The 13,722-nt window shown below is 40.5% G+C and overlaps 2 protein-coding genes and 1 long non-coding RNA gene across 3 annotated transcripts; 1 reads left to right on the plus strand and 2 right to left on the minus strand.

The window, feature by feature from the left end:
- Window positions 1-1,996: 1,996 nt before the first annotated feature.
- Window positions 1,997-4,161, minus strand: pyd3 (beta-ureidopropionase pyd3). Its single transcript, XM_017153446.3, has 4 exons — window positions 3,961-4,161; window positions 3,062-3,324; window positions 2,381-3,000; window positions 1,997-2,304 (listed from the first exon to the last, which is right to left on the minus strand). The coding sequence occupies exons 1-4, from the start codon at window positions 4,062-4,064 to the stop codon at window positions 2,131-2,133; spliced, it is 1,161 nt and encodes a 386-aa protein (XP_017008935.2). The 5' UTR covers window positions 4,065-4,161; the 3' UTR covers window positions 1,997-2,130.
- Window positions 4,162-8,638: 4,477 nt separating this feature from the next.
- On the minus strand, window positions 8,639-10,254 carry LOC138913454 (uncharacterized). Its single transcript, XR_011419215.1, has 3 exons — window positions 9,955-10,254; window positions 9,169-9,425; window positions 8,639-9,093 (listed from the first exon to the last, which is right to left on the minus strand). It is a non-coding gene; the product is annotated as an uncharacterized lncRNA (long non-coding RNA).
- Window positions 10,255-12,575: 2,321 nt separating this feature from the next.
- On the plus strand, window positions 12,576-13,573 carry LOC108065451 (uncharacterized). Its single transcript, XM_017153448.3, has 3 exons — window positions 12,576-13,061; window positions 13,126-13,248; window positions 13,325-13,573. Exons 1-3 carry the CDS (start codon window positions 12,757-12,759, stop codon window positions 13,458-13,460), a joined length of 564 nt encoding a protein of 187 aa, XP_017008937.1. The 5' UTR covers window positions 12,576-12,756; the 3' UTR covers window positions 13,461-13,573.
- Window positions 13,574-13,722: the final 149 nt, after the last annotated feature.

Below are 13,722 nucleotides of genomic sequence, written 5' to 3' on the forward strand. Positions count from 1 at the left end.
CAATTATTCCCTGAGCCACTGAACCGAACAAATCAACACCCCTGAACTTTAAGGGGAATACACATTTTCTCTATGCGGAGTCGACATCCTGTTCAATATGCATTTGGCTGGTGGTTAATGCCGCCTTGGGAGTAACTGATTGCCACAGTGGCACCATTATTATGCATTCAGATTGATGCACGTCCTCGGCATTTTTTCAGCCAGCCTGCCGGAAAATGCACACACCGCACACACACACATCCGGTCGGGGTCCTGATTGCGGTACCCGTCTAGAGTCCCGACATCCTCCAGGACATATACGTACATCGCACACACTTAACGAGCACTTAAGCGTCTTCGTTCGGAGCTGCTCAGCTCTAAATATTATGTTTAATTAAATATGAGCTCATAATCGAGTTCGCCCATTTAGCCTGCTGACCAGCTGGCCTCTCTACCGTTTTATAGCCACTTTAGCTGTTTAATTAAAAGGTTGGCTTTTAATTGAAATCGCTCCGATATCTGAGCTGTCACAATTGCCATCTGGCCCCTCGGGCGGGGAGAGGGATATGATTAGTGTAATTGCTGCAGGCTGGCTTGAAAATTATTATCCGATGTGCAGAGGATTATCTTGAAGGACCTTGGGCATGCCGACGGTTGGGGACTTATCTTGGGCTTAATCAATCAACTCGACCACTGAATAAAATATATTCGTCTGGTCGAAGATAACCTACGGCCATAAACGAGCAGCTCCCACATTTTATTGGCTATTCCCCGATGCCCCAGTAAGGCTCTCTCGGAAGGCCTCTGTCACTTTGGGTTTTATTTGGCTTTCCCCGGAAAACATATTTATTAGCAACATGTCGAATGGGTAATGCAATCGAGGCCTTGAATCAGTTTTCGCCAAGAGTGTGTGTGCCAAAGTGACTTTTCAATTTGAATAAACGAATGTTGCTGTGTAAATATTTGATTTATTTTCGGGTGACCTTTGTCAAATAGACACACACGAAATCCGACTTCACCACCCACACCTCTCGCACAGCATGGGTGAAAATAATAATGGCCTGACCCTAGTCAAACCTTTTAATTTCTAGAAAAACACTGAGCATACAAAAATTTAACTTTTCTAAGCACTTCCTAATTAAATTAAATTATAGCATATTTTATAAATAAATGGTTTAAACCTTTTTACTTAGTTATATTTTTGTGACCTCTGCTATGGATAAATATTCGAAACTCGCACATTTGTCTCTTTGTATCTTTTCGACTTGGATGTCGCCCGAAATTCAATTTGCATATTTCCATCTCCGGCTCTTTCCTGGTGCATAAAAGTTTATAATTTCCATTTGTGTTGCGTTGCTCGACAAGCAATTTTCGCTTTATAACTCCATTGCCGCACAAGGTCAGGTCGAGAGCAGGGAAACCAATTCAGAATAATCTGGCCAATTACTGCCAACGCTCGGCAAGGTCAGTCGAGTCATTTCGGCAACGCACAAACGATTATTACTGCATTAGGAGTCGGCAAAGAAACGCACATGTGAGTCGCATGCAGATAAGCAAACGTAATAGAAACAGATTATATCCCATCCCCACCGGGGACCCACACTGGAGCCCATATCCCGTCGCCATCCTACCACATCCTCGTCCTCGATTCCCCGTCCTCGGCTCCCATTCATCCGTAACATAATCGTAAAAGTCAAAGCTTAGCTCAATGCTAGATTGCAGCATTTTGTATGGGGGAAATTTTTAAAGCAGTCGTCGGGGAATGAGATATAATAGAGATGCTCTCCAGACTCAAGGATGTGACTCTTAACAAGGGGATTTGAATTGAAGTTCAGGCAGATTAAATGTGCGTATAGCTTGGCTCCCTAAATTTAAGCCGAAAATAATGAGATCGTGGGCTACTATTTCAAAAGCAATCGAACTGATATTTGACTCAAAGCTTTTAAATAAAGGTCAATATTAAATAACGAAAATTTGTAAATGGGAGTGATATCTTCCATTAATGACAGTCGCAGAATGTAATTATTGATTTTAATGATGATTTTTGAAAGGTTAAGTCATCACACGGAAATTTGTAAAAAGAGCTTATTTTAATTGATAGTTCGAAAAATGCCACCTTCTCGAAATCCGATCGAATATAACACCTTCTTGTTATGCTTCCTTGATGATTTGCGGCTTGAAGTCCCGTTCCGATGCCTTCTTAAAAGACTCCGCATACAGAGGAATCCTCTGGGTCATACGGAAGCCCCAGAAATCCTTAACCTGGCGACACAGGTTCAGATCGAGCTCGACAACCAGCAAGCCATCTTTGTCCCGTGACAAGCTCTGCAAATAATTGTTCAGTATTATAAGATAAATATTTAGAAATTCTTATAAATTGATTTATTTTTAGCTGACTTACCGGTGTCCTTGAACCGTCCGGAGCAGCGACATATGAGGATCCGTAGAACGGTCCAAACTCCTTGTGGGCCTTGTTACCATCTCCAGACGTGTACTCGTTAGGGAACTGCTCAGTTCCCACGCGATTAATGGGAACTGTGAAGTAGCTGTTGGCGATGGCTGCATTACGCGCCTCAATGCTCCAAAGAGGCTCTGACAATCGACCGATGGTAGCCGAGGGATTGAAGACTATCTCCGCTCCATTTAGCCCGAACATCATCCAGTTCTGGGGATGATGGCGCCCATAGCAGATGTTTATGGCCAGCTTGCCGAACTCCGTCTCGAAGACCGGGTGCCCGGTGTTGCCTTCCATGTAGTACGTAGATTCATTGAAGTCTCCCACCCGGGGAATGTGGTTCTTGCGATGCTTGCCCAGGTAACGACCGCTGTTCGAGATGACCACAGCCGTGTTCCAGATGGTCTCGCCATGCTCAATATCGCGCTCCAGGATCGAGTGGATGATGACCATGTTGTAGGCCTTCGCCAGCTCAGCGAGCATCTTGGTGGTAGGCCCATTTTCGGCTTCCTCGGCGAACTCGCACCAGGGGAACTTTTCCCGAGTGCAGAATGCAAACGGCATGGCTAATGAAAATAAGTAAGATAATTAATTATTTAAAGTGAATTATTTATATTCCAAGCTTACTCCATGCTTCTTGGGTGCAAATAATATTGCATCCGGCTTCTGCTGCCGCCTTGATCATGGTCTTAACCTTGTTCCAGATAGCCTCCCGCTGCTTTTCAATGGGAGCCGTGGTGGGGATCACGATTGAGTTTTGGATGGCGCCAACCCTAACTATCCGGCGCTTGCGAGTTTGCTCTTCTCGTGCCGTAAAGCGATAGCCCTTGATGTCAAATCCATTCTCCTGAGCGATATCCGTCGCACTGGCGGGCAGATCCAGAGTTTGGCTACAAAGAAACAATTCATTTAAAAGTAGCAAAAAATCATTATCAGAATTTTAATGCTCGAACTAATTAAATTTTGTATAGCTTTGGCCAGATGTTTTCAACGCAGAGGTAGACCCTTGTTGACCCTATAAAATCTTTGTGATCTCGCCATATGGTGATGTCGTCAAACTGGTAAGACGCTTATCACTCATATAGTGTGAAAAATAGGCAAGCGCAATGAACCTTTTGTAGGAGTTTCAAAAAACTATCGTCATTTTCGATGCGATATGTTTAAATATTCGTATTATTAAAATGATCTTTTCCCTATTCTCACGTTTTGTTTTGTTTTGCCTCGTCGAAAGTTTCAATATCATCACCAGATGTTCAAAACAAAATACATATACATGGGTATAAGCAAAGACAGCGAAATACTTTGTATTAGTTCTATATTTAAATGTGTTTCGATATAAACAAACGTAAAATTTAGGACATTTTAAGTTAGGTACTGGAAATTTTTGATATGCCCCCTTGTGTTTGCCAAAAGATTAAGATTAAAATATTTTTAGAATTATCATGAGATTTTTAATGGCCACCCCACATGATGTTCTTACTTTGTCAGGCATTCTTATCATTTAAGTGCTATACAGCTGTACTCACTCTTCCTCCACACCGTATAAAATTCGTTTCACCTCCTTCAGTTCATCAGCAGGTAAATGCTTTTCCAAGCAATCATTCAGATTTTTTAGTTCAAATGCCGACATTTTCCCTTAATTTGCAGCAGCAGAGAATCTCATCAATTGAATGTTTCCGATCTAATTAATAGAACAACCTTCTGCGACCAGCGCACTATATGGAATGATTCTGTCGAAGATCGTTTGCTCAGCTTATCTCTACTTCTCACTCTCTCTATTTTCCTATACCTCTGTTATTTTTTCTCTCAGATTTCCTCTCTAGTGTATACAAAAATAGTGAGAAACATTTAAGCACACTCATTGGCATTTGAATAGCATACACAATCACTTCTCACTTGGAGTGATCTTATATTTATTATGAAAACTTAAAACAAATATAGCTTTATATTAATATGTCGTAGCCAAGGTTCGCCTCTAAAAATCTGTAACGTGATAAGACCTTGAAACCGGTTTGTCAACGCCTTGAGAAATGGAACAAACTAGCCTACCTAGAATTTACATTGTATTGCGAAAATTGATCATCAATTCCAAGTTGAGAGAGTAGCTTTCCTCTGAGTGGTTAACATGTAAACTAATTATATTTCTCTAAAGTTATTTATTATAAATGCATTTCGCTCTGAGCTCAATAAAATTATTTTAATTTGAAACTTTTCCTAAAATTTATCTTGACTTAGAAGTGTGACACTTCGATCGATTTTGTTTAAATGGCTGTTCACATGAGTAGTCACCAATATCTTTAGCAATCTCCCAAATATGCAAATAGATCCCATGTGATTTTCTTAAACTTTTGTAAATGTTAAATCAGTTTTGGCACACATCCTTATCTTTCCAGCCTGAGCATCTCCGATGTCAGCCACTTTGCCTGACAGCTGACAGCGTTTGGGCCATTTTGTATTAGAAAAGATTAACTTCGAGCCGAATGTGGGTCGTTGGTGCTTGGAGGCAATGCAAATTACCCGAAATCCTTCTCGGGCGCAAACTGTTTGTTTGTCTAGTTCGGGTGCTCCTTGGTACGCTTTTTGTTTTCTTTTCCAGTTGGCAACTCAATTGAGTGTAAAACAATTTCATTAAATTGACAGTCGTCGCGTTGCTTCCAGCGCACCCGACTTTTCTCCGCGTGTGTTTGTGCTTGCTCGGTCGAAGAGCTTCATGGGGACCCAGTGTCCTCCATTCGGCCACATTCATTTATTGAACAGCGGCAGCAAACCCGGTCCCAAACGGATCCCGATCCGAACGGAATCGAATGGAACCTCATCATTGTCGATGTCGTCTGCTCGCCGGTTTTGTTCTATTTTTATTATTATTTTATTGTCTGGCTGCATTGTCCATGTGGGAGTGGGGAGACCGTAGGAAGGACCTTGCGAGGACCTTCTTGCCATTGCAATTTATCGCATACGCTTTGGAAACATGTTCGCAGGCATTTTTATCATTTCCGCATTTATATGGTTTCCGCTTGAGCTGCAAGCAAACTAAGAAGTGGCTTTCTGCCTTATTGCCCCTGAGATTCCCCTATATCCTTCGTCAGCCATCCTCCGTTGGCCGTCCGACATCCTCCGTCCAGGATGTCCTAGCGGCTGAAACAGAAACCGAACCTCGCTCAGCCGAATGAATTGTTTAGGTTTAATTTATTGTACCGAGATTGGTTATGGGCTTCTGGCCGGGTCGAAATCACACTGTAACACACATATTGCACTGCCCGAAATGAATGACCCGAAAGGGGTTGGGGAATCGATGGGAGGTCCAAGGCCGAAGTTCGACAAAGTTTCAGTTTCCAGTTTGATGACATCAATTTATTCATAAAACCAAGATGCATAAAGATAAATGGAAATGTCTGTGATTTCTGAAGCAATGTAAGAGAAGAAAAGAAGCATGGCGAATTTCTTAGCAGAACGTTAATTAAATTGAGCTAAAGTCAATATTGAGATTTTAGCCTGAAATGTAATTGTATCATGACTAACTAACCAGATTCAATGGCTAGTTAAACAAAATTGTATGGTAATAAATAAGGAAGCCTAATATGTTTATTATTTAAAAAAGAGAAAATGAAATAATTCAGTAAACTTGATTCAAGTAAATTGCCCAGCTAGTAAAATTAATGAACTCTCTTGACTTAGTCACCCGCTTGCCCATGGGCTAATATAAGTATTAAAATTTAATGTTTGTACAAATTAAACTTTACTGAAATAAATACATTTTAACACACATTTTAGGAATTGAACAACTTCACAAATTTTAATTATATAACAATACAGCATGACTGGATAAGACAGCTTGCAGTTTTATAAATTAATTTAATCAATCAAAGTCGTATTAAAAATATGTGTGTTGTAATTTCTGAAAGTCTTTCACAAATTCATACAAATTTAAGTTTGAAACAAATGGTCAACACATGCAGAGGCAGTTTACCCGGGCAAAAAACACTCACCAAAACTTCTTTCCTGTGTAATTTTCAATAAAAAATACAACACTGGAAAGGACAGGAAGCAAAAAATTACAACTCTTACATTGTGTCCATTCTCCTCCATTAAAAAATGGCAAAAAGGGGAGAGTGGGGGCCGAAAGCGAAGGACACAAAAAGGGGCAGCAGGACTTGTTAAGGGTCAGTAATAAATCTCGGCAGCTTGTGCTGTAACTTAAATTAAATGCTGCAAAATCGGCTGGGCAATGGCCAGCTCGTGTGGACTCCTGACAGCCACAAAGGAAAACTACGAGAAAAATGCCAGGGAAAGACAAGAAAATCGCGCCGCACGCAGCCGACTTGAAAAATGAGAGGCAAAAGTGCACCGAGACGTGAGCCGAGCGAAACAAGAACAGAACCCAAATTAAATAGAGTTTTCGAAAACAAGCGGCTAAATATGCTGCAATTGCTGGCTCTGCCGGGCGGATCAGACGACTTTCCCCGACTGCCATTACTCAGTTTTTGCATATGCAAAAGTCGGGCCACCGGGAACGAACCTGCACGTGGCAAACAAAACTGTTGGCCACTTTTTAGCAGCAAAGCGGCAAATTTATGGCTGCCAGCGTTTGCGTGTTGGCAACTTTTTGGCCACTCCTACACATGGAAAAAGAAGAAAATACCACGCTTCGCACACGTAGCACATAGAAGAGTTAAATTGGCAGGCCAGAATAAAAAAATCAAACTGCAAACAAATGAGTTTTCCCATCCAAACTCGGTTATTAAATGGCGTAAACTGAGCCCTCCCTGACTATTCAATTTGCGTTAATGGCCGAAATATCGGCAAGGCTCGATTGGGCCCTCTCAGTTATGGCATGAATATTTCAACGGCATGCCGAAGTATTTCGCAGGAAAATCGGCTTACATCTAATTTGATTTTGCGAAATTATATTTTCATAGAATGGGGTCAAATAAATTTCGTTTGATTTATTTCGTTCCGGTGCGTGGTATTATTCATGATAAATTGGGAGCTAAGCGTCAGCAGTGTTGCCTTTCATGTTCGCAACAATTGCTTTTCGGTCAGACAATCAACGCCGAAAACCAATCTAAAATTTTCCGCCCGAAAACTGCATTAAGTGGGCGGCCAGCGCCGTAAATTAATATGCTGGCGAAACTATAAAATTGAAATTATGGCAACTGCCAACTAATGAACAGCGATAAAAATAAATACAGGCGCTGGCTCTTGCAAACTGGCGGAGAAAGTTCGCCACTTGCACCTGAATGACTTTGGAGCCATCCCGAAACTATGTCAATACATTCTGAGCCAGAGTTCAGAGTCATTGCTTCGAACTCGTCCAAAGTTTCTGAAGTTTCCGCTGCGAAAAGTGTAGCATGTCGTTGTGCGTTCCTTGGCGTCGACTGAGAAATTTCCGAGCGCTCTCCCGAGCACTTCCGACAGGACTCCGGCCCGAAGGCACTTCGGCTCGCTGGAGCTTTCATTCTCTTAGTTTTCCGGCTTTGCAGACTCTCTTAGCGGCGCGAGTGCGATGGGGATATATTGCTTGCGCCGCGAAAACGGGATAGCATCCATCATGCCGCACTGCTCGCTCATGCCGCGAAAGCTCCTCTCCTCGGCGGCTGCCACTTGTGACGCCTGGGAATAACAAACCTTAATAAAGCGTGCTGACTTTCAGTTTGTCAACACAGAGTAAACAAATAAGGAATTTGAAGTTCAAAGTTATAGTGCTGGCTATTTTCTTCTTGCGCCTCAAAAATTAAAAAAAAAATTGTCAAAATTAAGGACGTGTTGAGTCAGAAGTTGCTTGTAATGTCAAAATTTCCATAAGTTTCCTTGGCTTTAAAATCGAAATGAAAAAAATCTTAAACTTAAAAAAAAGAAGTGATTAGGAGAAATGGAGATTTTCTTTGATTAAATGGATTTGAAAAATTAAACATAAATGTATTGCTTAGGACGGTTAGATTTAAATTCAATCAAAAATTTAGGCTTCATTTATTAAAATAACAGTAAATTTATACAATGCTTACAAAAAAGAATAAATAATTGCAAAATTTGAATGGTATTTTAGGTATTTCTGAAATATTAAAAAAATGTTCCACAAAAACCAATTTTATTTTGCAATTCATTTTCAGATTTTTCCTATAACACCTGTAAGATATAATCTACAGATGCTGATCAATAACATATGTACATAAATGTATACTTTATAGAGTCGGAAACATCTCCTTCACTGCGTTGCAAACTATAATAAATATAATGGCTTTTATTCAATTATTTGGCCCCCAATATTGCTGATTACTGTTACTTCAACCATTCAGTTGCTTAAGGGTAAAAATTCGACTGTGTTATTACTTATTCATCTTCCCAACAAAGCAAGCTTAGTTCGTACAATTTTTTCCAGTGCAAGCCTATGAGTTTGTGTTTGTGTGCTGGTGGCACATCCAACATTTGGCTTTGTTGGTAGGCGGTGTTGACTTGTTTCCTAGTCGCCGCTTGCTGTTTAGGGATTTGCGCTGCCAAATGAAAGGGTGCGGTGGGGTGCGGAAATGCATTTCGAGTCCGCTGGCCATTGTTGTTGCACTTGTTGTTGATTGTTTGTTGTTTGCATCGCTCACACACACACCCACTAAGTCGGGAGAGGGGTGAAGGGGATTCGGCATGGGCGACAGCTGAGTGGGGCACGTCTGAGCATTTAGCCGGGGAAGAATGTGGGTTAATGGGTTTTTAGTTGCCCTTTTCATTACTCAGCAGGAACCCACATATGAGCCGACTGGAAATTGTTTCGTTGTGCGAAATGCTAATCAAATTGCATTCCACGCGCTTCTTAAGCCCGTCCAAAAGTCCTCTAAGTTCCAGTCAAAGTTTGATTGGCTTTGAGCCTGGGTAAACAGCTTCCTAGTTTGGCCGAAAAACAACAAAGCCCCATTTTCCGCAAAGTTCTAGCCGCATAATAATGGCCACAGTTTCCTTTCTCACGCTCCGCTGATTAACATGTGAAACACGTCAGGTACGCACACTATAAAAAAGGATGACTAAAGAAAAATCAAGGGCAAATCATGATTCATTGGACCTATTGAAATATATGGCGAAAGTTTAGCCCATACCAAATATTACAATTATGTATATTAGTGTTTGTGTATTTTACATTAATTAAAGAGGAAAGTACAAGTAAAAAATTTAATGTTGCTTATATTTATAAACAAATCCCTAAAATCGTTATTAAGTTTATTCCGGGTCAACCTCACACAAAAATATTAATTTAATAATATTAATAAATATTATAAATTTTATAAGATTTTTAAGCTAGGTTAAAAAAAATGTTTTTTTAAATGTTAATTTTTTTTTGTTTAAGGCTGTATTTTTTAATCTCGACTGGGTTATGGGAGTTCTCGAAGAAACTTATAAATTAAACGAACCCTTTGGCTTTTTGATTTTTGTTATGATGTACGACAACAGCCATTTTTAATAATGTTTAAAATACGTGAATTTGGATATATTTCAAAACATGCAGTTTTGTAAGTTGAGTATTTATGCTGCGACGATACCTATTTTTTTCAGTGCAATCGCACGCATCAACCTACAAGAGAGTGCACAGCTAATTGAAATTTAATTTAATGACCGCTCTGAGCACGTGGAAAACCTTCGCTGCGATGCAGCCAGGCGTTGGAATATTCGTGGAACTCGCCGCGCCTTCAATCGCTAATTAAATTAGCAGCCGTATGCATGCAGGGAGCGATTTATGAATTACATTCCCGTCCGAAAAGGTGCAACATGGAATGGAGAAAATGGGAAATGCTACACTGACCAAACCGTAAAAATGCCACACACAAAACGAGAATTTTCCTAATTGAACATGTGTCCGACATGCAGGTGCACAGTCCATTCGTATATGCAAGCAATGCAAGCACAGACACAAAGTACACCTTTTGCACTTCGTTTTTGTTTCCACTCCACCTCTTTACAGTTCATTAATATTGCGGGGCCGCAGTGGGGAGGGTTTATTGGAAATTAAAAGCCAACTTCATTTGCGTTCTAGCTGGCTCTGTTGTGCTTTCCTCAGTCTTTTCCACGGTAGTTTCCCATTTTCCCGGTGCCAGCTAATTTAAATTTTTTGCTTGTTTGCTGCGGAATTTATGCTTGACAGCGGGTGGAGACCACACAAATTGAGGCATAAATTCGGTTGCATTCCCATCTCGTTTCTTTGTTAATTTAAACATAGCTTTGGCCACGAATATTAACTAATAAATATGCGAGCTGGGAGTTTTTTACGTCAAGGTAATGGGATATGTGTTTTGACAGCTGAACAAGTTTGGTAATTTTGTTTTGATAAAAACTTTATTTATCATTCAGCTTTGAGTTTTATGGAAATAAAATAATACTTATAAACTTCAAATTTGTTTCAAAATTAAACTAAACATTTTTTATTAAATCACAAATGTCAAAAATATAAAAAATCGGTTAATGAAAATCTTTGTTTGTTAGCGATAACTTATTTAAACCAAAATTACATTTTTACTTTTCATATTTTATACATAAGCTCATGAAATTTTGCAAAAATATTCAGCTTGAAATTCACATTTCTGTAGTTTGAATTTCCCTGTTGGGGCCATACATTCGTAATAACTTTAATGGCAGACACTTGATGGACACTTGAAAGTGTTTTTAATTTCAATTAATATACAAGACACTCAAGGGTAAAAATACAGACCCAGTGAAATCGACACACAAGTGACTCGGGTCCCTGACCAGGACTCAACTCAATCTCAATGGCTCCGAGCGGAAATCAACTCAAGTGGCGTCTGCCTTTGATGGCTGGCCCGTCGTCCATCTGCAGTTGCAGGGAAGAGTCGGAAAAAGCGGAGCAGCTGCAAAGGGGACCGTAAATGCCTTAAAGTTTGCTTAAACTTTCGCCACTGGCCAAGAAAATTAGCAACGATACCCCGTCGTCGGCTTAGGGGCTCCTGCGCCATAATGCCCTCATTAAGGGTTAAGCCAAAGTTAAAGTTTCAGCGCTGGCAAAAAAATGTTCCGACATGTTCTGTGCGGCTGGAATATCCTGCCCTAAGCAGGAAAATTATTAAACAATGCCCAGGGACTGCAGGACGAGGTGGAGATGAGACGAGCCCGATGACAATTAGGACCCTGGTGCATGCAGCTATGAAAATGGCAAAGTGCTGACCTAAGCCCACAAACAAAATGGTATACTATGGAACTACGACGAGACGGCAAAAAAGTGTCACAGCAGCTCAACACAAAAACTCGAATTCCGAGGGCCCGAGTTCGACTCCGGCTGGAATGGCTACGGGTACGGGTGAGGCTAAGGGTACGGGTACTGAAACTGAACCCGGACGGACAAATGGACGGGTGGACATGACGAAGTGTCAGTGGCTCAGAGCAACGAAATCCCAATGTAGCCAGTGATAAGGCCAACTACAGAGCCACGTGTTTGCTTTTCAATTTGTGCCAGCAGCCGGCTGTGGAATTATGAATAGGCCGGAACAAAAACAAAGCGGCCAACAGCCCAACAGCAGATAGACATCGTGAATGGGCCAAGTGGAACGACTTTCTGGGGGCGATGACGGGCCAAGGGGACTGAAACGGGGACTAACGGGGGTTACACGGAGCGTTGGAGCATTCATTGAAGCTAAACAGGATGTGAGGTGCTGGGTGGGATTCCAGGAATAAAATCGGACGGGACGAGGTAGTATGGGTTGGTGTGGGATGAGATGGGAGGACCACGCTTCGATGCCGACAGGCAAAGGAAAACAACTTTTGCAAAAGTTGTACTCGATTTGTGTTCTACTTTAGAGCTCCTGTTCGTCCTCGTCTTTCCTCTTCTTTCCTGTTTTTTACATCACTACTTATGGCAAGCTGCATCGCATGAAATGCAAATGTTAATCTGCAAGGATTCAAAGTCGTCCTGGATGAGCATACAAATTTTATGGTAAGCTCTCTGATCGCTCCAACAATTTCGATAAAAAGATAAAAAGAGAGAGTTCAGAGCTCGAACTACTCAATCAATTCCGTTTAGGATGAAGTAAAGGTGTTCATAAAAATGGAAATTTGTTCAAGCCTCTGATATTTTATTAGGTTGCATTTAAATAAATCCGACTTTTTTATCTTTTGAGTGTCTTTAGAATTTAGTGTCAAAAATAGAGTTGATCGGAATTATCAAAATTTGAATTACATTTAGTATAAATCAGACCAGCCATCAAAGTGGCCTGGACTAAACTCATACAGATAGTTAAAAAACAATTTACACATCAGCACTCATTCATTAAAAATATAAAAAATATAAAAAAAACTCATCCACAGAGATAAACCTCTTTTTAGAACCACCTTTTAAAATGGAAGAGGCGCAGGAGCGGAAAACCATGATCCAGGAAAAGAGAAAATTAATGGGAGACAAGAGGATGAGCATGGGAATGAAGTCATTCTACGCTTCTTTTATTGGGAGCATTTTTCGAATGAGCGACGAGCCGCGAAACTCGTTTTCAACCATGTTCAAGCGGCACAAGGCTGATAGCAAATATGTGGATGTTAATTTTCATGCTGAAGCCGATGAGGAGTTCGTGCCTATTTATCACACTGTATTCGATGACGACAGGGACCCCGTGCTTGAGCCCACTTTCGCAAAACACCGCATACCCCTGTGAGAATAAAAAAGAGTGTGTGTTGGGGCAAACACAAGCACACTTTATTTTTGTATTTTTTAGGCAAATTCGATGTCTGGAACGTTATCACAATTCTAAACTTGGCTACGCCCAGCAGTTCAAGCGGGAAATACAACTCTTGATTGACAATCAGCCGACGGCCGAGGACGCCTGGCAATTCGTAAGGTAAGCCTAGCTGTATTAACGTAATTATTCTAATACACAGTTATAATAAAAATCTGTTTATTTTTATATTTTCTAGGACCATGGCTTATACCACACTTTGGCCGCCGCTTCACACGAGAAAAGAGCTCAAGATTTTTGAAAAGGACTTTTGCAAACTGTCTCCTGCTGAACAGAATCGCTACAACAAAATAATGGCGACAAATTTTACTTAAGTGCTCGAATGTCAAATATCTTATCTAAGTAAGAGAAGGAAAATTGCCAATTAAATTTATAAATGTCTTAAAATTTTTAATAAAAATTGTAAACCATTTTTTTTTTTTGAAAATGCATCTGAAGAAAAATAGTCTTTCATACAATCTTTAATCCATAAAAAGAAGCCTCATATTCTGAATAACATAAGCTTTTGCCTGAGTATTTTGAGAATCTGAGTCTCAAAAGCTGCAATAAAGTTTATCTCTCAGTTGTGACAAGCTG

The sequence above is a fragment of the Drosophila takahashii genome, chromosome 3R (assembly GCF_030179915.1).
Source record: "Drosophila takahashii strain IR98-3 E-12201 chromosome 3R, DtakHiC1v2, whole genome shotgun sequence".
Taxonomy (NCBI): domain Eukaryota; kingdom Metazoa; phylum Arthropoda; class Insecta; order Diptera; family Drosophilidae; genus Drosophila; species Drosophila takahashii.

Coding starts and splice junctions, on each gene's coding strand:
- pyd3 (XM_017153446.3), bottom strand. CDS start 4,064: ATGTCGGCATTTGAACTAAAAAATCTGAATGATTGCTTGGAAAAGCAT. Junction 3,001..3,061: donor TTGCACCCAAGAAGCATGGA/GTAAGCTTGGAA, acceptor TATTTTCATTAG/CCATGCCGTTTGCATTCTGC. Junction 2,305..2,380: donor CGGACGGTTCAAGGACACCG/GTAAGTCAGCTA, acceptor AATTATTTGCAG/AGCTTGTCACGGGACAAAGA.
- LOC108065451 (XM_017153448.3), top strand. CDS start 12,757: ATGGAAGAGGCGCAGGAGCGGAAAACCATGATCCAGGAAAAGAGAAAA. Junction 13,062..13,125: donor GCAAAACACCGCATACCCCT/GTGAGAATAAAA, acceptor TGTATTTTTTAG/GCAAATTCGATGTCTGGAAC. Junction 13,249..13,324: donor GACGCCTGGCAATTCGTAAG/GTAAGCCTAGCT, acceptor TATATTTTCTAG/GACCATGGCTTATACCACAC.